Source organism: Thunnus thynnus, chromosome 6 (assembly GCF_963924715.1).
Source record: "Thunnus thynnus chromosome 6, fThuThy2.1, whole genome shotgun sequence".
NCBI classification, from domain to species: domain Eukaryota; kingdom Metazoa; phylum Chordata; class Actinopteri; order Scombriformes; family Scombridae; genus Thunnus; species Thunnus thynnus.
In genome coordinates this window covers 17,149,692-17,172,369 of record NC_089522.1, presented here as the reverse complement: position 1 = coordinate 17,172,369, position 22,678 = coordinate 17,149,692, and the positions used below count along the sequence as shown (strand labels likewise).

General features: G+C 41.0%; 2 protein-coding genes across 4 annotated transcripts; both read right to left on the bottom strand.

The window, feature by feature from the left end:
* Window positions 1-333: 333 nt before the first annotated feature.
* erbb3b (erb-b2 receptor tyrosine kinase 3b) lies at window positions 334-15,108 on the bottom strand. Its single transcript, XM_067592233.1, has 28 exons — window positions 14,814-15,108; window positions 12,623-12,777; window positions 12,185-12,371; window positions 11,357-11,482; window positions 11,183-11,245; window positions 10,858-10,976; window positions 9,805-9,946; window positions 9,443-9,556; window positions 9,233-9,350; window positions 9,076-9,149; window positions 8,461-8,551; window positions 7,561-7,763; window positions 7,195-7,327; window positions 6,995-7,088; window positions 5,909-6,066; window positions 5,715-5,771; window positions 4,611-4,752; window positions 4,366-4,485; window positions 4,119-4,217; window positions 3,766-3,951; window positions 3,529-3,684; window positions 3,320-3,395; window positions 3,034-3,180; window positions 2,848-2,945; window positions 2,582-2,758; window positions 2,410-2,481; window positions 1,824-2,109; window positions 334-1,717 (listed from the first exon to the last, which is right to left on the bottom strand). The coding sequence occupies exons 1-28, from the start codon at window positions 14,890-14,892 to the stop codon at window positions 792-794; spliced, it is 4,398 nt and encodes a 1,465-aa protein (XP_067448334.1). The 5' UTR covers window positions 14,893-15,108; the 3' UTR covers window positions 334-791.
* Window positions 15,109-18,538: 3,430 nt separating this feature from the next.
* arf3a (ADP-ribosylation factor 3a) lies at window positions 18,539-22,570 on the bottom strand. Of its 3 annotated transcripts, none has more exons than XM_067592230.1 (5): window positions 22,464-22,570; window positions 21,129-21,311; window positions 20,921-21,031; window positions 20,447-20,571; window positions 18,539-20,352 (listed from the first exon to the last, which is right to left on the bottom strand). In XM_067592230.1, the coding sequence occupies exons 2-5, from the start codon at window positions 21,274-21,276 to the stop codon at window positions 20,191-20,193; spliced, it is 546 nt and encodes a 181-aa protein (XP_067448331.1). In that variant the 5' UTR covers window positions 21,277-21,311; window positions 22,464-22,570; the 3' UTR covers window positions 18,539-20,190. The 3 variants fall into 3 exon arrangements, with proteins under 3 accessions (XP_067448331.1, XP_067448333.1, XP_067448332.1); XM_067592232.1 differs by having other exon boundaries at window positions 21,129-21,300; window positions 22,464-22,520; XM_067592231.1 differs by lacking the exon at window positions 22,464-22,570 and adding an exon at window positions 22,405-22,428.
* Window positions 22,571-22,678: the final 108 nt, after the last annotated feature.

Sequence of the window (22,678 nt, the reverse complement as noted above, 5' to 3'; positions counted from 1 at the left end):
CGAAAAAGGAAGAGCGCTGAAGTGAATCTCTCACGTGTCCGATCATCTCTGATCTGCCTCTGACCTCTGACGCGCGCATGCGTCACCGGTGCGTTCACTTACCTCCATCTCATTCTGTGCTGCTCAGTGTCACCAAATGCGAGCCGGAGCTTAAAAAATAGTTGTTTGATTTATCTGATGATTCACATTTTAATATACTTTTGAAAATGTAACAAGTGAAACAAATGAATTAGTGTTTTCAAGACTTTGGTATTTTATCGTTTTATTTAATAAACACACTGCAAGACAATGTAAAAAAAAAGACTTCTCCACACAAATCAATGACACACATGGTTGGATATTTGAAAAATAATCATATTTATTAACGTATTTAATAATTCATGTCATAATAAATTGTACAAAAGACTGCTCTACAGAAATGGGAGATGAACACCTCATCTTACAGCTGCAAAATACAGGATTATTATAACAATAAGGCATTCATATGTTGCAAGGTAAACTTTATATGTCTACTGTTGCTCACCACTTCGGAGTCCATTGTCACACACTACATTTTGTCTGCTATAATCTTTATTTTGTGGTTCTGTACCAACTCACAGCTGGTTTCATAAACCTTTATTTATTATAAAACTGTGCAATGAGATTCAAATCTATATTATTACTTTTATCTTTCAATGCCCATTGGATGCTGGAACTCAAAGAAAAAATCTTGTAAAAGATATAAAAACAAAAACAAATGTTGACCTAAAGTAACCGCAGCAGTTACCGTATCTCTGTCCCAGTCCACATTATTAGGTGCGTACAGCATCTGGTTTGAGAAACAGTCTGCTGTGCCAGTAGTCTGGGTTGTCAAATGATGTGTTGCTGCCAGACTCCCCCATGCCAGCACACACCTTGATGTATCCCCCGATCCCTGTACACCTGCCACCGCCCATCTCCTCAGAAACAGCCCTCCCCTTCACTGGGAGGTTCTGGTAGTCTGGCTGCTCCCACCCACTAGATACCACTCCAAGTCCGGTCATATCCTCATACTCCTCTACCTTTTCTCCTCCAGCTGTGAGCACATCTGGCCTGGGCATGACCATACTGCTGAGATCCCCCTCAAGTGTGGGTTGTTTATTTGTGCAGTGGTTCTTCTCTTCTTCCTCTTCTTCCTTTTGCTCTTTTTTCAACACCTCCACTATTTGGCTCTCCTCTGCCCCGTCTGTTTCCTGTGTCTCTGCTGCACTCTTAGCAGATGTTTGACGCCCGCGCCTCTCCCGTGCTGGATCCTCGCCCTCCGTAGAGTCAGAGCGTCTGATGTCCATGTATTCATACCTGCCTGTCCCTTGGACTGCCTGTCCTTGTTCGTCAGCAGCTTTGATCTCACTCTCAGAGTCCACAGTGAGCTGATGTTTCTTTGCGGAGTCTCTTCGCTCTGCTACGGTTCCCTCACAGTCCTCATTTACTTGCCTACTTCTTACAGCTGAGATTGGTGTCAGGCTTTCCACATGTGTTGTGTCCTCTGCAGGTAATGGAGCCATGAAGGTTGGAGAAGGTAAAGGTGAGGTTTTACGACAAAGTGCAACCTGTGATGAGTTGCCTCCGGTCGAGCAAGGAGGAGCACCAGGCTCTTTGCTCATGACCTCGTAACCGTGGGAGGGATTTATCACCACAAGAGACGGATTATTCTTGGTCGATCTTGAGTTTCTTCGTCCAGAATGAGAGACTCTACAGACTGTAGACAGAATGTGTAAAAGGAAGAAGATCAGTCAAGCAAAACAGTCAAGCAAATACTATAAATGAGCTCCCATAATGCTCTCATCTTAGTTCTGATAACTTACCTCTCTCTGGAGTGACAGGTGACCCAGGAAGGACATAGCCATAACGGTCCACCTCCTCCTCTTCTTCTGCCGTCCACACTTTATATGAAGATGGACTTGATGCTGTCGAGAGCTTCCTGTGCCGGCTGACATGTGGATTGCCCCTTTCGGATCCAAACCGGGCCCTATGAAGACTCCCCGTCCTTAAACCTTCCTCACGCAGCTCTGTCTCCCTGCCACTCCCCCTGACCTCTGACCTCTCAGGCAGAGTTCGCACTGAGCTCAGACGAGACCTCTGAAACCACAGCTGGAGACAGAAAAGCAGAGACATGGATTGATGTTATAGCTAATGAAAATGAATCCTATTATGACACCTTTTGATGTGTCTCACTTCCTGAGGTACTGGCTACTGTGCCGGGTCATAATATTGATTTGATACACCGCTTGGCAAAGTGTAGTAATGTGCTGATTAAAGCAAAGTTGTTACAGCTAAATGGATCTATTTCATCACTTGTAATGCAAGCATCAGTAGCAAGGGTCAATAGTTTAACAGTGTGGGAAAGTGTTTGTTTGCATGCATTTGTGCGAACGTGTGTGTCTGTCCCACCTGGCGGATGCTGTCTACAGGGCTCGGGGTCATTGGCAGGTATCCAACTGGTCCGGCCTGAGAAGTGCCACTCTACAAATTACGGAAGAAAAAAATGTTGTGTGCTGGTTTCTTTGGCTCTCAACCAGTCCTCAAAGAGTCTATCTATCAAATCTAAGACTTTTATAATTACCCTGTAAGAATTAATCCTTGAACGAGACAGACTCCAAGATGGAGAGTGTTGAAGAGGAGGAGTAGCCAAACCGTCCTCCAATCCCTCTTCGTCTTGGTCCTCCAAATCTGCGTCTAGAAGCCCTCGCTCTGATTCTCTTCGATGGATCCGTTCTGAGGCAGCTTCTTCTCCTTCCAACTATAGATTAACACGGAGGTACAGGATTTAAGGTCTCAGTCAACAGTCAGTGGACTAAGCTGTAAAAGGAATGATGATGATGGCATCACCTTGATGACGAGGTATCGAGGTGGGTCTCTTGCCATGCGAGTAAAGTCACTGGCCAGCTCTTTGAAGGTTGGCCTTATATTTTCATCAATCATCCAGCCTGAACAGAAGCAGCAAACATAATTCAGATCAGGTGTACATGACTTTGTGTGTTTGTGTAAACTGGTGAGATGTTTTATGGCACTCACATTTAACCATGACCATGTAGACGTCTATAGTGCAGATATGGGGTTGTGACAGACGTTCGCCCTTCTCCAGCAGACTCGGGACCTCCTGAGGCTGTACGGACGCATAGGGCTCTGCCCCAAATGACATCATCTCCCACACTGTCACGCCTGTCCGGGAAGAGAGATGCCACATTTAAGTTCTCCCTGCCGAAATTCACAGACAGCAGCTTTCAAGTGGAAAGTTGATTTATTGGTACATACTGTGTACCACTAAATACACACCGAGCCAAAATACTCCGCCTCTTACCATAACTCCAAACATCACTTTGATGACTGTATCTTCGAAACAAGATGCTTTCAAGGGCCATCCATTTTATAGGTGTCTGGGTTAGGAGACAAATTGCAGACAGGTTGTTCAGATTTGGTTTGATTCAATTACTGAAAGAAACAGTGAAAAACTCTTAACTGTGACTTAACAATTCAAGGTGTATCACAAACTGAATGAGTCATAACAACCTTGGTGTCAGTGTAGACGTATTTCTTGTCATCGGGATAAAGGAGGTCTGCTACACCGTAGTCAGAGATCTGGACCTGGTAGTCATTCTTCAGTAGGATGTTGCGGGCAGCCAGGTTCCTATGCACCATGCAGTGCTCCTCCAGGTAGTACATACCCTGAGACACAAACATGTCACTGAAAGCCAGTTCATGATGTAGTGTCTCCTTAAAAAAGTCTGTCAGTCTAGCTGCACTCACTTTAGCAATCTGCACACACCAGTTGAGCAGACGTTGGGGGTCCAGGCTGTTCTTGTGGTGTCTGAGGTGCTCCACTAAGGACCCCTGTGAACTGAGCTGGGTCACCAGTTGCAGACTGGCACCTGGACAGATGCCCAGGAGTCTAACGATGTAGGGGTGGTCTAGGCTGCCCATGGACAACATGTGCTACACAAAGAGCATGATGACAAAATGTTATATGTATGAAAAAATAACAAAAACATCCCTTTAATATTTGTTCTTTCCTTCTCAACATATTCTATATTACTGTATATGTCACATAAATTGCTATATCTGAGATGTTTTAACTTTTGTCAAGCAAGTCTGATTCTCACGTCTGTGATTTCAGTGAAGGTCTGTCGGCCGGAGCTATCTTGGATGGTCTTAATGGCCACAGGGATCTTCACTGACTCTCCCTCTGGAGTCCAAAAGCCCTTAAACACAAATTAAATATACAACTGCAGTCAAATTAGTTCATATGAGTCTGTGAAACCCATATAAGACTGAAACTCTTACTGTACATAAATTAATGGGCAATCAGTGGATGTCCAAAAGACAAACGTTAAAAAGGTTAATGAATACCTTGTGCACTATGCCAAATACTCCAGAGCCAAGGGCTTTGATTTTTTTCAGCTCTGAGGGCCTAAGGATGCGAGCATGAACCTTGGTACCTTTCTCTCCGGGACCCAGTGGCTCAAAGCTCTGCCAAAAAACAAGGATAATTCCCAGATGACTGTTTTCTCAGTGTAAACAAACACATGTAGTCAGTCAAAGCAAAGGTAGTTTACGGCATCTCATGGTGTTGAATCATTCCCAAAGAGACTCACCTCTCCGCTCTCCAGGTACCTCCTCATGGCTCTCTTGCGGCGGATGGCCAGACCTCGGTGGTACAGCACACCCAAGAAAAACAACACCAGGCAGAAAATCAAGCCAGCTGGCACACCTAAAGCTATGCCTGTAATCTGACCACTGCAGAGAGAAGCAGAGAGAAATACAAATGTGGGATAAAAGGTTAAAAAGCTCAGAAACAGGGCTAAGTAAAGTTAGATGTGACGTCATGTTGAGACTATGCTTTGGTTCCTGCAAATGCTTCTTCAAGGTTTCTGTCAGGTCAACTGGTTGTTCCAGTTGATGACATACTAGCCAGCATACCAGCATGGAATATATTCTTGTGGGTATCATGCGCAGACAGCAGCAGACCAATTATACTGAGCTAAAGAGAGAGTGAACCAAATTTTCTGACCTCCATAATTACTCACACCAACATAACCAAAAAAGCATACTGTGCAAGTTCAAGAAGTGGTTGGTGTGAAATATACTGTATGTCTTACAGGGTAACATTTTATTTGTCCAATGCTTAGTCTACTGAAGCATATGAATGATATGGATAGGAGGAAAAAAACTTCTCTATAATAATTTTAGAAGTCATAGGCATAGAAAAGCATACCATCTGGCAGCACTCAAATGAGATATGTGAATTGTGTCATATGCAAAGAATAGTAATGTTACATCATTTTTTTGTTTTACATTAGAATTTTACATTAGAAAAAACTAAAAATTGTAGAAACAAGCAAGGAAGAAGTTGAGTTTATTACGCTTCTCTGTCAGGCATAGCAGAGGGAAGAGATGGACAGAAGCAAAAGGGTAATTTTCTTGATATTATCTGAATTATGTCTTAGTTTTTCCACTTAACTTTCCAGTCCCAGTATCCTCATGAAATATCTGATTAAACATAATGTCTCTGACCAAAATGAGTGGTTCAGGTGTGCAGTTTGTGAAGTTGAGAGAAGCAGCATTGTTCTTATAATGTTGTCAATATTAGTTCTTCAGTTGGCAACACTACCCCATTTATCACAGAGAGTTGTGGACGGATGACATACAGAATATTACAGTGTAGCATTTGATATTCACCAGCAGGGGGAAACACTCACCTACTAACTGCCAGTATGACTGTTTCTAAACAATCATTCAATCCTGGGCCTGAGCATCTGTAACAGACAAACACATCAAAATCCTCAATATTCATAGATGATATTACTGTGACCCATCTAAAGACGGCCCCATATGAAAACACACACGCACACACAAACACACACACACACACGCAATTTGAGTTCAATCTCACCCTTGTGTGCAGTTGTGGTGACATGGTTCACAGTGACCATCTCTGTTGGGATATTTAAAGATCAGCCCCTTCTGTCCATCGGTCACTCCAGTGGGGCAAGAGGCCATGCAGTAAGGACCATCTCGAAGGTTGGCGCATGCCACACACTCATCTGCACCCTAACGAAGGAAGAAAAGGAAAAAATACAGGAGGAATTGAGACCGATAAAAGAGATTATATAAAACTCCACTGAAAGAGGCTCTGAACCAGCAATGAACCAACACATAATACAAGAAATTGCCTTTGTATTGAATTACATTTTGTTTCCAGGCCAGAACAATAATCGCAGGCGGCTTCACCAGTATTTTGTTGAGGTTTGTTACGAATTGTACATTAGTATCCAAAGGACATCAAAGGTTTAAAGTTGTTTGAGAGATACGTTAAAATTTTGATCAAATACAATCATATTTTTCAGTAATTGAGATGATCATCATTGTATAATTAACCATTTTCTTTTAATGCAAACCATATCTAGACAGTATTGATATTACTGTATCCATGAAGTATCTTTTTTATGTTCAGAAGTTGTTTTGGGCTTGATGAGAGCTTCATGAGAGGTTGTTTTCTCATGAAGATTTTAGCAGCTGGACAGTAAGGGGACTCTGCTTGGAAAGATGTTAGTCAGAAAATCAAACTGAAACTGTAATAGTTGTGTCCCCAGTAGTGTTTACTCCCTTGCACTGTATTATAGTTTTATGAATGTAACAAGACTACGTCCATGCTAGTGGCTCTGTGAGGCTGTACTTATACAGTAAACATTGAGGTTCTCTGAGCTACAGTACCAGTCAAAAGTTTGGACTCATATTCCCATTCCCTTGAATAAGAAAGTGTGTCCAAACTATTGACTGGACTGGTACTGTAAATGCTAACGTCAGCATGCTCCCAATGATATGCTGATGTTTAGATAACGTTCAACATATTTACCATCTTAGACTTATTTTACAGGTTTAGACATTCACCCATAAATATTTCCAGTAGAGAGTCAAATGCATGAGAGAGATCAGACAAAGGCACTGAGCCAAAATGTCTCTGTTCAGAAGTGATTACCGGTCCAGTGCAGCTGGGCTCTCCATTCTGAGACTTGCACTCTGGATGACAGGCGACGCACTCTCCATCAGGCCCTGCAAATTCCTTTGGAGCTCTGTGGACACAATATCAAAAAAATAAACAGTTAGATAAAATGAATAAATTCAATACAACAACACAAACAACACCAGTCACAAGAATATCAACGCATATCTACTGACCCGGTATAAAAATTACAGCTGCCAACACATGTGCCATCTCGGCTGTAGTTCCTACAGGAGAGACACTGGTCGGGTCCTGGGCCCCAGCAACCGGAGTCTGAACACAGCGGGTCACACACATGACCTTCTGCAACTGCACACAAAACAATGTAAGAAAAGAATCAGGTATCTGCTGCTGTAATACAATAATATATATCACATCCACACTAATTAAGCTCCAAGATACAAGAATTTTCTGACCATTATATATGTTATCAATATATAGATTTATAAAAGTCCTTGATTGCTTAACGCTGCCCTCAGCTACTATGGGTATATAGTTTATTCAGCTGAAACAGATCATAACAAAGTCAATGTGGCCCTTACCACACTCTGCCAGTGGCCTGTTGTTGTTAATGTTGTTGACTCGAACTCTGCGGCCTCTGAACAGCTGCGCCCAGTTTACAGTGTGGTGGTAACAGAGGTTGGCGTTCTGGCTGACGTACACACTGCCATCACTGATCTCTCGGAGAGACCGCAGACCCAGTGAGGTAAGGGTGGAGATGTGCATCACCATCAGAGAAAAACGCCTTTGGTGAGAGGGCCGGAAAACAGAGGAGGATGCAGAAAAAAAGAAACAAACATTTATGTGTGCTGGGGAAATATTTGAAGCAAATGTCACAAACTTTCCAACACCGGTTTGTATCTTCAGATTATATTTTAGTTCTAAACCAAATGGCATGCAGCAGTTTAGGTTCCACACACAGACACACAATTCATACCTGTTCACAGCTGTAAAACACAACCACAGAGAGGAAAGAGGTTAGAACGTGTCAACACAATGCACAGGGGGCTCTTCATGATGTGTTAACACAGAAAGCACTTACTGAGCAGACAGATAAGAGGGTGGAAAGTGTGCGAGAGAGCGGCGATGACACATGGTTATGCAACACACTTACAGTAACATGCAACACAGATGGATATTAGTTCAGGGAAAGGATACCAACATCAGAGCCTGCTGAAAGCATAAAGAGGCTACTTAGGGGACCTCAAACAAGATTTGCCCTCTGTTCATTTTTCTTTTTAATTTAAATATTAAATTATACTGATTTTAGTCATGTTTACAATCTATTTGGTAACAGATTATTAGTTTTACCAGATTGATTTACTCTCTGATTGAATTTTAGGGAGCATAAATCAACTCCTGCTTTGTGACGCAAAAAAAAAAAAAAAAAAAAAAATCCTCTTATTTGACACACATACAAACATCATGTAAACAAGCCTTACTTGAAGAGCGACCTCCCTTGAATGGTAGTGAGGCTCGAAAAAACGGACAAATCATTCAGCTCACTGGGCCATGACTGGATGTTAAGAAAATCTGAATATAAAACACAGTGATGATATTAAAACACAACTAAAGGACCCTACCGGTTGTTTTTTGTTGTTTTATGCCATTAATGACAAATTACACTTTTGCAGGTTATTAGATGGATAAACGTGTTTTTTGTGTCTTCCAGGTTCGACAGACTCAGAACAAATATGGCCGTTACTTCACAAGAGTTCATTGTTTTGTTTCGACCAAAAATGATCGTCATCATCAGGTAAAGGTAATGATGTGAACAAACTTGTCTTTATAAATGTCTGTTTATGTGATGATACTGCTTTAAGAAGTAAATTGAGCAAATCAACTATCTGAAGCAAATTTACATTTTGACTCTGCAGATACCAATGGTTGCTCGAAAAATAGCAAAATCAGTAATCTATTGAAATACCTTTGAAAAAGAAAACATAGTACAGTACAGTATTCTGTATGTATTTTCAGGTAATGGGCTAAACCCTGCAGAACCACAGGTAATGTCTTTTAATAAGCATTATTATAATCAACACACTTTATATACAAACCTGTTATTTCTCTGACGGTGCGGAACACTTCCAGCTTTTTGGCATCCAGGGGTGGGATGTTTTTAAAGTCATCTCTGAGACAGACAAAGACACGGTATGAACATGTTGTCTGTACGGCACTGTGCTCCAAGATTCTTCAGGCAGGACAGAAAATTACCCAAGAATCCCTGTGACCAGGAAATGAAGGCTGCCTTGGATCTTGGTGCAGTTGATGAAGCTGTCGATGTTGCTGGAGTCCACAGTCTGCCTGTGTTCAGCACCAGTGCCTTCACAAACTGTAGGGATGAGCAAACACCATCATTAGCTTTTCTCATACAGATGACTGACAAGTAAGCGTAAGATGTATCAAGTATTTTTTGATGTCAACCTTTTGGGCAGAGTCCACTGCAGAGCTCACACTGCCTCTGGCCTTCTCTCTCCACCTCCATCTTGTCTGGAGGACAGGCGCTCACACAGGAGCTACCGTCCACCACAAAATGGGCTACAGGGAGAAAGAGAAGAAAGACACAGGATATATAAGCTTTAGAAAAGACAAAAGAACCAGTGGAAATCTTTAAGAACCAGCATCATCTCTGGCTTGCCACCATCTTTCCTTGCGTTACAGTGCTAAGACCAATATGACACAAGTTTGCAGAATTAATAGTTGCACCGACCTTAAAGAAGCAGTTAAAGTGTGTTTCACATTGCACAAAAAGTAACAAGAAAACATGCTGAGTATAGGCCACTCACTGGGGCACTGAGAGACACAGATGCATCCGTACTGATATTTGGCATTAGGGTTGGTCTCCATTTGAAACGTCTGCTTGTTGTAGATCAGAGTCTGGGGACACTGGGGCACGCAGGCTCCGGAGTCATTGAAATGACGACATGCCTACACAGGTACACACAAGTAGTTTCTTTGAATGAGATATCCATTTGAAAACGCTGACTTTTCCAAAATTATGGCTACTATTGAAGTCCACTATGAGTAACTAAGTAAAAAAGTCATTTCTAGTTCACACGACTGCTGACTGCTTTTGACAATAAATTACTTTTTACGTTTACGTTATACCCTCCAGGATTTTAAAGTCAGCTGCCACAAACTATTACATTCACAAGATAAGTCGTTAGAAAATCAAACCCAGATGAGAAAAAATAAGCTAAAGAATAAATATGTGGCTGTTTGGCAACCAACTTCCAAATACTGAATGCAAGTGAGCAAGTTTAAAGTGTCTTCAAGGGGATTTCCACACCGCATTCAAATTACTGTAACAATGAACAAACAAACAATGACTTACTGGAAAGTGGGAAATAATTCTTAAGAGTGTGCATTATTTGTTATAGAGCTGTGGTTAGTCAGTTGAAAGCAAATTCATCAGCGACTCTTTTGACAACTGATTAATCGTCCAAGTTGTTTTTTCAATCAAAAACACCAAACATTTGACCTCATCGAGGTTCTCTAGTGTAAAAATACGCTGCTTTTTGTGGTCTTACATCATAGTGAATTGGAAAGTTTTGTGTTTTAGACTGACAAAATAAGAAGTTTGATGACATCACCTTGTGCTGTAGGATATTGTAATGGATATTTTTCACAGTGTCTTTATGTTTTGTTCACTAAACGATTAATTAATGAATTGCTAAAATAATTGGCAGATTAGTCAATAATGAAAGTAATTAATTGTTTATAACAAGAAAAAATGTGGAAAAAATTAACCACTAAGGTGAAGAATGATTAACCTACAATATGGCCTGCTTTTCTCTTCCTGATATATTCCTGTAAAGAGACAAAGATGGTGCACTTACAAAACAGTCCACGTCCAGAGGGCCTTTACATCCTGCTGCACACTCTATGTGACAGCAGTCCCTGGGGCTCGTCCCAAAACAGCGGCCATTACACTGTGGAGCGCACACCGTCTTAGTCACTGAGACACACAGGAGAGACGGGTTGAAGAGAGGTCACCAACATGCATGTGTGTGTGTGTTTGTGTGTGTGAAGTGTCTTTGTGTGTGCATCTCTGTCTCTGCGTATTTCTCTGTGTCTATAAAGAGAGACATTCAGGGAAGAGAAAGAAGGAGGAAAGAAAGAAACACAGAGAGAAAAAGGAAAACTGAACAATCGGGCACTCACAGATCTGACATTGGTTCTTATTTGGCCCCCAGCAGTAATCCCCACAAGATTTGTGGCACGGGCCTGAGAGAGAGAGAGAGAGAGAGAGACAGTCAGACAGACAGAAATTCAGAGAGTTCATGTAAGAAAGAAACACTCTAGAAATAACTTAGGGATTTGTGAAATTGGACCAACCCCTCTCTCCGTTGTACTGGATGTCAATAGGAGCACTGTTGTCTCTGATTATATCTTGCCAGAAGATCCAGGGGCCATAACTCAGGTACTTGTTGTTGATAATCTGCACTCCTCCCTCCAGAATCTCTGTGAAATGGGGAGAAATGGGAGAGACATGATGCAAACACACTGAAAAAGCCTCTGATGACATATCTAAACATTCATATTTTTATGAACAGTTTCAGTCTTTGAGCTTGAAGGTTCATTATATCAATTAGTTTTATATAGTTACAGTATATAATATATTTTTCAGTCTTACTTAAATACACACCTGCTAAAACAAACATGGCTTAGTGTTGAGTCACAATCTTACCAACATAATTTACAAGTATTTGGCAAAGGTTTGGATTAGATCAAGTACAAAGAACTTTGTGTTACACCAGTGTATTTGTCTTATACTGTACATAAACATACATGACCTCATGTATTTTCATCTTTGAGGGTGGGAGGACACAATATTTTCCAACTGTCAGATTACGAGTGAAGTTTTTTAGCTTCATAATTAAATTGATCTAACTGCGATCGTAGATGTTAGACATTTGGAAAATGAAGGAGGGGAGACCAAAACCAATTAGACTCTTTGAAAGAATGAGTAACTGCCAACTGTAACATTCACTTTCTGTCTTTTTCTATCCACAAAATCGTACATTTTCTGTTTCTTTCCACCACAAACTTGAATGAAGTTTACTCATTTTTAGGCTCAACAGTCGTTGTTTTATGAGACATTTTGTGTCCATGCATCTTTTTTCCTGTCTTTAATATCTTCTCTCCCATTAACCCTTTAAGTACCTGTCAGGTTTGCAAGGCCCAGCTGCCGCAGGCCGTTGGAGCCGTCCTTGGGATAGTTTAAGAGGACAGAGAGGGCAAAGCGTCTTTCATAAAGGCTGTTTCCTCTGATGACCCGCAGTTGCCCTAAAGGAATCTCCTGAAAGTGGTTCATAGCAATGAGGACGTAGCCAGTTACCTCGCGGATTGTCTGGAGTAAAGGAGAAGAAGAGGATCATCAACATAGGAAACAACAGACAGACTGGCATATGTAGAAAGGAAATAGTTTGATCTACTCTGCCTCTGTTGTATCTTGAATAAAGAAAACTGACAGGGCTAACAGTGCGAGGTTTACTGTATGCCTCTGGCAAGGAGAATGCTGGCAAGCAGCGCAGAACACTTCTACATGTTGTACATACAAATCAGTTGAAAGACAAGGCAATACAGAAAGATGAGTTGTACCTTGAGGAAAGAGAAATCCCAGTTACTCTCAATCTGAGTGATTTCAAGGTTTCCCATGACGATCTCACAGCCATCATACCGATCCTTAATCAGGTTGTATTGATTTTCCTGAGAGCCTGTGGAGCTCAGTCCGTTCTGGGTACCATGACACACCACTGACACACACACAGATGAAAAGACACATTACACTAAGTGTGAGGAGAACTAGGTGATTTAAGGGCTGATATAAGGGGAAGGAACAAATTACTGAAGGCGCAGAACCTCCTTCGACTAGATCATAAACTTTGGGTCAATACATCACTTTTACTTCCTAACGGTGGTTTCACACATTTTAATTCCATTTACTACAGATGATGTATACTTTACCAACTGATTATTTTGCAAATAACACTGTTGTGATTTAAATTTCTCATTTTCCAACTGTTCCCATCTGTCTTTATATGGTATGAAAATCAATTAGTAACATGTTGAAACTTTTTTAGTTGTGTAATCCATCATATTTAACATCAAGCCTGCTTTATTATTTTGTCAGTGTTACATTGCAGGGTAATGCAAATCAATGCCTTCACTGATTACCATGCAATTATAATGTGACAAAAAAAGTTTTAAGCCTTATGAATGAATGGCAGCTTGGAAAGGCACAAAAAACACATAAAAACATATAAAATCTTATAGAATGTGTTTTAAAATGATTTTATGGATTAAATGATAAGTAAATATAATTTGCTGCTGAGGAGCTAAAACTCGCATTAACCCTGATATGGCCCTTTAAGGAGAACAAATAGTGAGTGTTTGACTGACACGGCTTATATTGTTTCTGTGGTATTTATGGGTTTGGTGAGTCGTCCTGATGTTGTGGCTGCTGCTGTCTCGGCTGGAGAGTTTGATGTGAAGCAGAGTAAAGCAGGCAGGCTGTAACCCTGGTACATGGAGCAGTCCAGGCCCGGGGCTGATGGAGTGGAGGCCGAGGGTCGGGGGGGAAAGAGCTTCTCTCACACAAAGTGCTTATTGTAATAAAACTATAAATGTGGACAGTGTGTCTCAGTGAGTGAAGGGTGATGCAGTGACAGACAGTGCTTCTGTGTGTGTGCATGTGCGTATGTGTGTGTCCGAGGGGTCTGCGTTGCTGAGATCATAACCAAAAGACAATGGGCCATGTGTGAGTGGGACATTCTGGCAGAGGGAAGGGAAATATCGTGGACGGAAGGGGACATACACACCATCTCTTACTGACCAACAAAAACAGTGGCACTGCCACTTTATGTGCAAACATTAGACACCTGCAGCAGTCAACAACACATTGAGGTCAAAGTCACATTTCCTGTCTTCATAATAAACATGAGCAGTGATAAAATATCCAGCTACACTCAACTAAAGTTCATTATCGCCATAAACGCATATATCTCATGTGTTTTTATGGAAAATGTTGGATAACGACAGACTGTAAAAGGAACTTATTGCAGCATAATCCATATCCTCAAGCACTTATTAATTTATGCGTGGTTCTCTTGAGTAAACATGCATGATCATTTTGACTATAAGATCATTTTAAACACACATGCATGCACAAGCTCACCCCCCATATGATCCAAACAACTAAAAAACATTCGAATAGCAAATGAGTGATTGTCATTAAACAAAAACAATCATCTGCAGACTGCACAAAAACATTAACAAGACCAGTTGTCCTCAGCAGCATTTTACAACTGGGGCCTTTGCCATACAGGCAATTTAATCTCCACCAGGGCAATAACATTGAAGTCATTCATCACTAGCAGTATATAAAGTAGTGATTAATGGATTAATCCATTAAGGGACTTGATTACATCTTGGTAATAATAGTAAAACAGCTGTCAACGAGAACACAGAGAGCACTGTGAGAGATGAAGGTTAATAGTTTGTAGAATTGAACCACTTTAACCTCTGACAAGTCTCAAGCATTTATGATATATGAATTATTCTCCTCTATTCTAGCTGTGTCATGTCTAGGGAGGTAGATAATACTGAAGAATAAATGTAAACAGGTGAATTCAAGCAGCAGAAAAAGTGAGAGGATGACAGAAAACAATAATTATGTACATCACTATATTTACCAAATTAAAAGTTTAATATCTCTAACAGTTGCAGACTTAATTAAATTATGGCGACCAAAACAAGCTAGACATATGATATGGAAATATAAATCCCTTACCTTCATGGGTTTGTGATAATGCTGTTTGTAGACTCCATAATAATGTCACACTCAGTAATATGACTCGCCACTGGTTCATGTTGATGTCGAATCTATTTAGTGAGATATCACCATATCATACACGTCTGGGCAGCCGAAGATGTGTAAGGAAAGTATGGATGTTTTTTTGTTTTTTTTTAAAGTAAAAATATATCACATCCAACAATTATTAAGTGAAGGAGGAATCCAAATCCTTCTTCAAAACTTCGCACAAAACATAAGTACTACGAGCAGATAAAACGCGCCAATTGCGACACTGGAAACGGTCAACAAGTGGCAGTTTATTTTGACGCTGCGACTTCCCTCCCTGAGAGTGACATGTGATTGGCCAGGAGCCCGATTTACTCACCAATCAGAGGTTGGTCCGTCTTTTTTTTTCTTCTTCTTTTTACGAGCTGCGGGTTCAATGGTTGCAGTGAACTTACAATACAGATAAAATCCTGCTATATTTCTGCGGAATATTTAATAAGAGATAAGGACTAGAGTTGTTTTTGTTTTCTTATTTATTTTCTTGTATTGTTCCACAAAATGCCTGCCACTTTACAAACACCAATGCCATACACATTACATGGAAAGGATAAAGCTGAATAACATTTAAATCAATGACTCATCAGACTGACACATGATGTAAACACTCTACATTATTAATACTGGTGTTATCAAGTCAAAATGTGCAGCTTCTAATATGGCAAACAAATGTAAATGATCTAAACCTGCATCAGTATGAACACCATGTCCCCTATACATCCTTTTTTATTGGTTTCATGTTGTCAGCTGCTGCATGTAGAAGCAGTGCTGCAGTCCCAGTGCTGTGAGTGGCTGCACTGTTTTCCCCCCGTAAAGAGCAGTATTGTCCCCGCAGCCCTGTCAACTGGTTAATCACCTCTTTGATGCGTATGGAGCAGACTGTCACAATGGACACATTGTCAGATGGTCAAGTGACTTCTGAACCCAAAACAAGAACATGCTTAATTTGAGAAAGTGGCCTCAAAGCAGTCAAGATTCCTGAACATGAAGCTGTGAATGAAAAGGGAACAACTCATTAATGGGTGTATAGCAGTAGCTGTTTCTGATAGATGTGCAGTTAATCTTATTTTTGTATGAGTGAGCATTCCCCTGTTTGTTTGAAATGATCATTCTGTGCAACTTCTAAAAGTGAGACTGTTCAATTGGCATTATTATCATCATCAATTTTCAATGGAAATTGTATCTATAATGTTGTCTTATGTTGACTGATGTCTAATATCTTAATCTGATGTGTTCACTGATAGAAATGGAGACAATAAAGTCATCGAAAGCAATCACAAAAAAATACTTTTTTTATTGGAACGTGACTTAAGTGCTCATGAATTATTGCCTTGTTTGTGCATCAGCTTCTTACTATCAAACTAGCAGTTCTCCATCCAGCAGGAGGAGACAGAGTCTGAAGATTTGCGCTGTGAAAATAGAGCCGCAGGGCCTGATGTGGGAGGTGGACTCTCAGCCAGTTTTTGCACCTAAAAAGCATAATATTCTTTAAACCAATAAGTTTTGGTGCAACCTCTAATCAGTTATAATAAACTGATTAGCTGCAATTTATCCGCTTGCCAATTTAATGATGGAAAACTTTACAGAGCAACATTATTAAACGAGTTGGAAGAAATCTTCACAACTTGAGCCAGTTGTGTAGTTATTTAAAGGGCAGTCAGTGAGAATTTTTCCCCCGTGCTCAGTAAAACAGTCTAAAGTGAAAATATCACAGTGGAAATGAAACTATATGATTTTCTTTCAGATTTCCCTGTTGTCAGGTCAAACTGAGAGGCCTCTATAAAGGTTGATGAGTCCGTGGTTTCTGGCACTTTTTCACAACGCCACCATGGTGTCAGCCTGAGTGTCAGCCCCGGTGGCCCTGTCCCCGTCCGAGGCGAGATGTGGGGGTGACTGCTGTGGCTTTTTGCAGTTGCCACTCCCTTCAGAGATTGATGAATTGATTGTGGGGCTGCTGCCAGTGTGTCTGTGCCCTGGGTGAAGGCGTCCCGGTTACGGGTGGGAATCCCAGCTATGGCACCCGCCCTGGGGCTACTATTGTAGCTGTCCTGCAGGGGGCCCTGGGAGCTGGTGGCCCCGGGAGCAGCTCTGACCCACATACTGCTGTCACACCCCTGGAGACACAGCAGCACTCTCCCCGACATGGACCTCTGATTGGCTCCGACAAAATGACTCTCTGTGAAGGGCAGCAATTCCACAGTGAAACTACCTGATTGTGCCAAACTTCTCTTGATGACAGCAGTTAGGAAAGGCTAAAAGAGAAAGGCGACAGAGATCCATGTCCTTCTCACCTATTTGACCTGTTCTTTCCCTGCCCCTGTCCACCACTACATTTTTAATAATCAAACTCATAATATGTGCTGTTAATTAATGTGGCTTAGTATTAGTTGACAACTGGTAAGTTGCTGGGTCCCTCTCCAAAATGTATTTTGCTTATTTTTACCTCACTTGATGTTTGGTAATAAAGGGCTGTTGCTGAATGAAGAAAGTTTATTTGTGCTCATCTTAAATTAAGTTAAAGTCATATATGTAAAAGCATCACAACAAGTTTGGAGCCAATCGTGGCCTAATATGTAATTTTACAGTAAAACACAGTAAAGTAGCTGACATCTGTCTGGTAGTTGAACATTTGAAATGAACAATATTTGCACACTCATATATACTGGATTTTTCAACGTGGGAGGAGGAGATGTCATTTAAAGAAGTCCAAACGAGTTAGTTGGAGGGGGAGGGGGGGGGACCCACCCACATCAGACACACATTATTATTCAAAGCAGAGCTTTTTTATTTCTTGAAACATGTTTGGATTGGTTTCTTTAAAATGTGTTTGATCAAAAGTAGGGGAAAGGGCTGAGATCTCAACAAACAAACAGATGAATTAGCGCAATCAGCCAAATCATAACCTAAGTGTGCAACAGTGAACGATAACAAGGAAGAAAAATGAGCACAACAAAGCAAATTTGTGGTTTGGTCTTTTTATTGATTGATCAATGTAGTGCCAGGATTCATTAAATCATTCAACACTTGCACCAGTTTGTGTTGTTTTCATTGTATCTTCTTAATAATATTCCACTATAAGTTAAATAAAATCTTTTTTTTTCTGTTTGTTCACTTTTTAAATACACATTATCACTTGGAATGTTCTGCAGTCTTATTATTCTTCATTTTTATAGTTAAAACTCTGCCAATAGTCATTGAAAGAAGAATGTTTAGCCACGACAGTACCGCGAGTGCATCAGTGTTACAGATCATAAGTGAGATATCTGAATGTTGGACATTCCTACATACAAACCTGTTATCAAAGAGAAATTAACCACTGGCAATGTAAGGCCACAAAAAACAATGTTCACACCAAACTGAACGTAATAGAGGGCACATCACACACACAAGCTGCTGTCAGTTATACATATCTGCCAACACACTGACCCCAATATCTACAGGTGTATCAACAACACTTTCAATTTGACTGTGAATACCATGGTATACTTTTCTCGTTACATAAACATATATACAATTGCGCTGACATAGAAAAGCATGCTTTTGCATATTAGAAGGTTGTTCGGTAAACTTTACACTAAATCCATAACATCTATCAGTACAGCATTGTTCCAACCAGCAGCAGTAATTTAGACTAACAAATATAGTCTGAGGAAACAGGCTATTATGATTCACTTTTATTACAGATCTTGTACAGTATTAACATGCCTTATGATGCAGTATTACTATCATCCTCTCTCCTATTTTTTCAAATTATGTGATTTGTGTGAACACTCAAAAAGACAACTGTCTGATCTAGTTAGCAAAGAAAGAAAGAAAAAAAAAAAAAACAACACTAAAATCAACACTTGCCTTTTGGTCCAAAATAAATAAATACTCCATCCAAAAATACAAGAAAAAACAGACGTTACATTTGTACAACAATAATGCATCTAGAGTTATTTTGTGCAATATGGTACACAGAGCTACGGTTAACATAAGAAACACACTTAGTGTTACGCCAATTAGGGATGAATAAACCAGGGTGACAAGCAACGTGAGTTCCTTTGACAGATATAGTGCAGCTGCTCGCACAAACTGACTTAAAAAATAAACGTTTGAAAAAAAACCATGTAAGCTCTCTAATATTGCCAATCACATGCTCTGCTGCATCACTCTCCACAGGGCAGGCCAATCGCAGCGTTTTTTGTTTTTTTTTCTTTTCTAAGCCACAGAGCCGGTACAGTGTGCCTGATCTGTCATCTGTATCAGTTCAGCTATCACACCTCGCTGACGCCAGACAAATTGTTTTAACCCTTATTGAACCAGGCAAGTCGACTAAGAACAAATCTTTATTTACAGCAGCAGCCTGCGGTAATTCACAAGCTCCTACAAGCCCACGAGCCACTTCTGGGATATCTCCATGCAGATTGGGAAGTAGTAATATGCAGTACTACTGGGTTTTTTTTTTTTTCTACTGCAAAGCAGTAAGTGCACATTGCAATAAAGGGGAGAAACCATATGATGCATTTGGAAAATTAAATCAATAAATCAGCTTAGGAATAAATAAATAAATGAATGAATAAATGCTGACAAAAACGTAAATGTTTAAGACTATCCAGTGTGTCAACAGATGTTAATAAAATAAATAAAATCATAATGAATAAATAAATACATTTAAATGAAATCTAAACTAACTTATTTTTTAAATAAAATACAAACTGAGCTCTAAAGCGCATCATTTGGAGGAGGTAAAACATTGATTTGGACAGAAAATGACAAGTTTACATTTATCTGAGCCTGTATGAATATACTGATTTTTAACAAGGTGATAGTATTCTGAGATAGTAAAAGTACTCCCACTATACTATTATGACATTCTTTATAATTTACATCAAGTATTTGAGGGAAAGTACAGTTATACAAATTCGCTCTGCCAGTAAGTCTAGATTCATCACTTTTTCTGAGCAAATTAAAAGGTCATGGAGGTCAAAGATCATGGAGACTGCAAAGTAGGGGAAATACATATGTCTTTACAGTAACGTTATACTATCACATCCCAATATTTTATGTATTCAGCGTATAGAGTGTATGTCATTTAGGTCAACTTCGACACCGTTGGTTCATAAATAATTTAAAATGTTCACCGCAGATCCAAAGAAATTAAATTGATTAAAGTAAAGAAATAAGAGAAAAGTTTTCAGGGGAGAAAGCCATTGAGAGTCACCCCCGGGAGCTTTTCAGCACTGCCTCTCCATGTAAACACAATGGATCCACTATAACCACTACCTGGAGCTGGCACCCAGGCTCTTCCCCGCTCTACTGACTGGACTCTTCACTTTTTGTTCTTCAGCTGATTGGCCAGCCAGTCCAGGCCCTCGTAGAGGCCGTCTCCACTGGTGGCGCAGGTGGCCTGAATGTACCAGTTGCGGTGGCGGAGGGAGTGCAGGCCCAGCTTGTCTGTGATCTCTGCGGCGTTCATGGCGTTGGGCAGATCCTGAACAAAATGACATCAGGCGCGTCAGTCAGGAGACCTCGGATGGTAACAAGTGGAAAAGAGCAGAAAGAAGGAGATGCGAAGAGGAATATACCTGTTTGTTGGCAAAGACAAGAAGAACAGCATCCCGCAGCTCGTCCTCAGCCAGCATCCTCATGAGTTCCTCTCGAGCTTCATTCACCCGCTCTCGGTCATTGCTGTCCACCACAAAGATCAAACCTGATGGGAGACATAAATGCTCAAGGCAGTGAGTTTTATTGAGGGTTGAACAAAACAAAACCATCAGCTCTACAATGCCAAAATCAATTTCATCCCACTTTCCAACAGTACGCTGACATCATATCATTGCTAAACCATGTTTATTCATCATCAGTGCTTTCAACATGACTAAGATGAAAATAATTTGAAACAGCTGTAGGCTGTATGCAAATGAACTCATCTAAAGCATTAGTCAGATATGCCCTCAGGTGCTGGGGGCGAACGGCTCTACCACAGGACTGAGGAGGCCTTTTTAAATTCCAACATGCCCGACTACTTTATCATCTAAGAGGCTGCTGGTGCAGCTCACCCTGGGTGTTCTGGAAGTAGTGCCTCCACAGGGGACGGATTTTGTCCTGGCCGCCCACGTCCCACACGGTGAAGCTGATGTTCTTGTACTCCACTGTCTCTACATTGAAACCTAAAACAAAAAGCAAACCAAAATGAGTTACATAAACTGCACCGACTCAGTGACAGATGTCTTTTCTAAAGCTGTGATGAATTCTTTCCTCACACACCAATTGTGGGGATGGTGGTGACGATCTCCCCCAGCTTCAGCTTGTAGAGGATGGTGGTTTTCCCAGCAGCGTCCAGCCCCACCATGAGAATCCTCATCTCCTTTTTCCCTATGAGGCTCTTCAACAAGTTGCCGAAGATGTTTCCCATGATGACTGGCGGCTCTCACCTCAACTGCAACAGAACTGTTACACAGGGAACTGAGAAGACCACTTTCCATACATAGCAACAAAGCAGCCAAAACAAACCGTGAACCACATTTTTAGAAAGTCAAAACCACACAAAACACAAAGAATCAAGTGGTGAGACACAGTAGCTCTTCAAAAGCGACTCCCAACATTACCACCTCATTACGGCTTGAAGCCACCTCAGAGGAGAGCCAGTAAAAAGCATACTTCACACCTCGGCAGGCGGCTGACCTGACTGAAAGGCTGTTGCTTTACACTTTGACAGCTCGCTGGGGAAACCAGCCGCCATACTGGATCACTGTTATGTGGATCAGCTTTCATGTGGTGCAGAGTAAATCCCCTTTTATGCTGTTTGCTGCTGGCACTTGAATACATGCAAATGTAACAATCAATTCATATTATATTCTATGACACATAACCTGAGGTGGTGAGAATGTGTGGTGCATACAGCCTATAATAAGAAGTGAGACGTATTTCTCAGTATGGGCCCTTTAACAGGCCAACTCTGCTATCAACTTGGGCTCACATTTTTTTCTACCTGAGCTGCATGTGTTATATTCTAAAATTAGAAAACAAAAATGCATCCACACTCTATTGTGCGGGCAGACGGATCATCCTTTTTTTCAACCTTCATTTTTAAAAAAATATATAATTCTTTCAATCTCAGCGCTTGTTGCTGATGCTACACGCTGACTAGCTACGTATCCATTCATTTCTATCAAATGCACAGGCGTTATCTGCTAGCATAGGCTGTTACAGCTGCAGTGCCCGCACATCCATGTACATCTGTCATAATGCGAGGAGAAGACGACTGATGCTGCAGTCCGAGCAGGCTGTGAATTTAAATGCGACACATTTCGCCTTTGCAGCTTGACACGATAAATACTCGGACGTAGTTAGCTAGCAACGATATTAGCTAATGTCTTTGGTATTATTAAAAAAAAAAATCTCCGGGTCAATTTGTGTGCTGTAATCCCCTCGTACAGTCACGACTAACGCACCAGGCGGCCTCATGTCGTCGATTAACGGCCGTTCATTTACCGAGAAGCCTCAAAAGGCGTCAAAACAGCGACAAATATGCTGCAGTCACCTTTAATACTTGTATACATCAATGCGCATTTTCACCTTTTGCATCTCATTCACACTTACCCGTCAACGGCAGGCAGGCAGGCAGGCTACCAGCTGGATCCAGGCAAAGGACTGGATGGTAGTCTCGCGATGAGATGAGCTACGGCTGTGATACTGTGTAATCTCGCGGTAGTTTGATTGGTTTGTCATCCCCAATGACTTGTAACAAGCCAGTAGCAAATGCCGGAGGGCAACTGTCTCTTTCTAAAACAATAGTGTAAAACGTCAGCATCAAC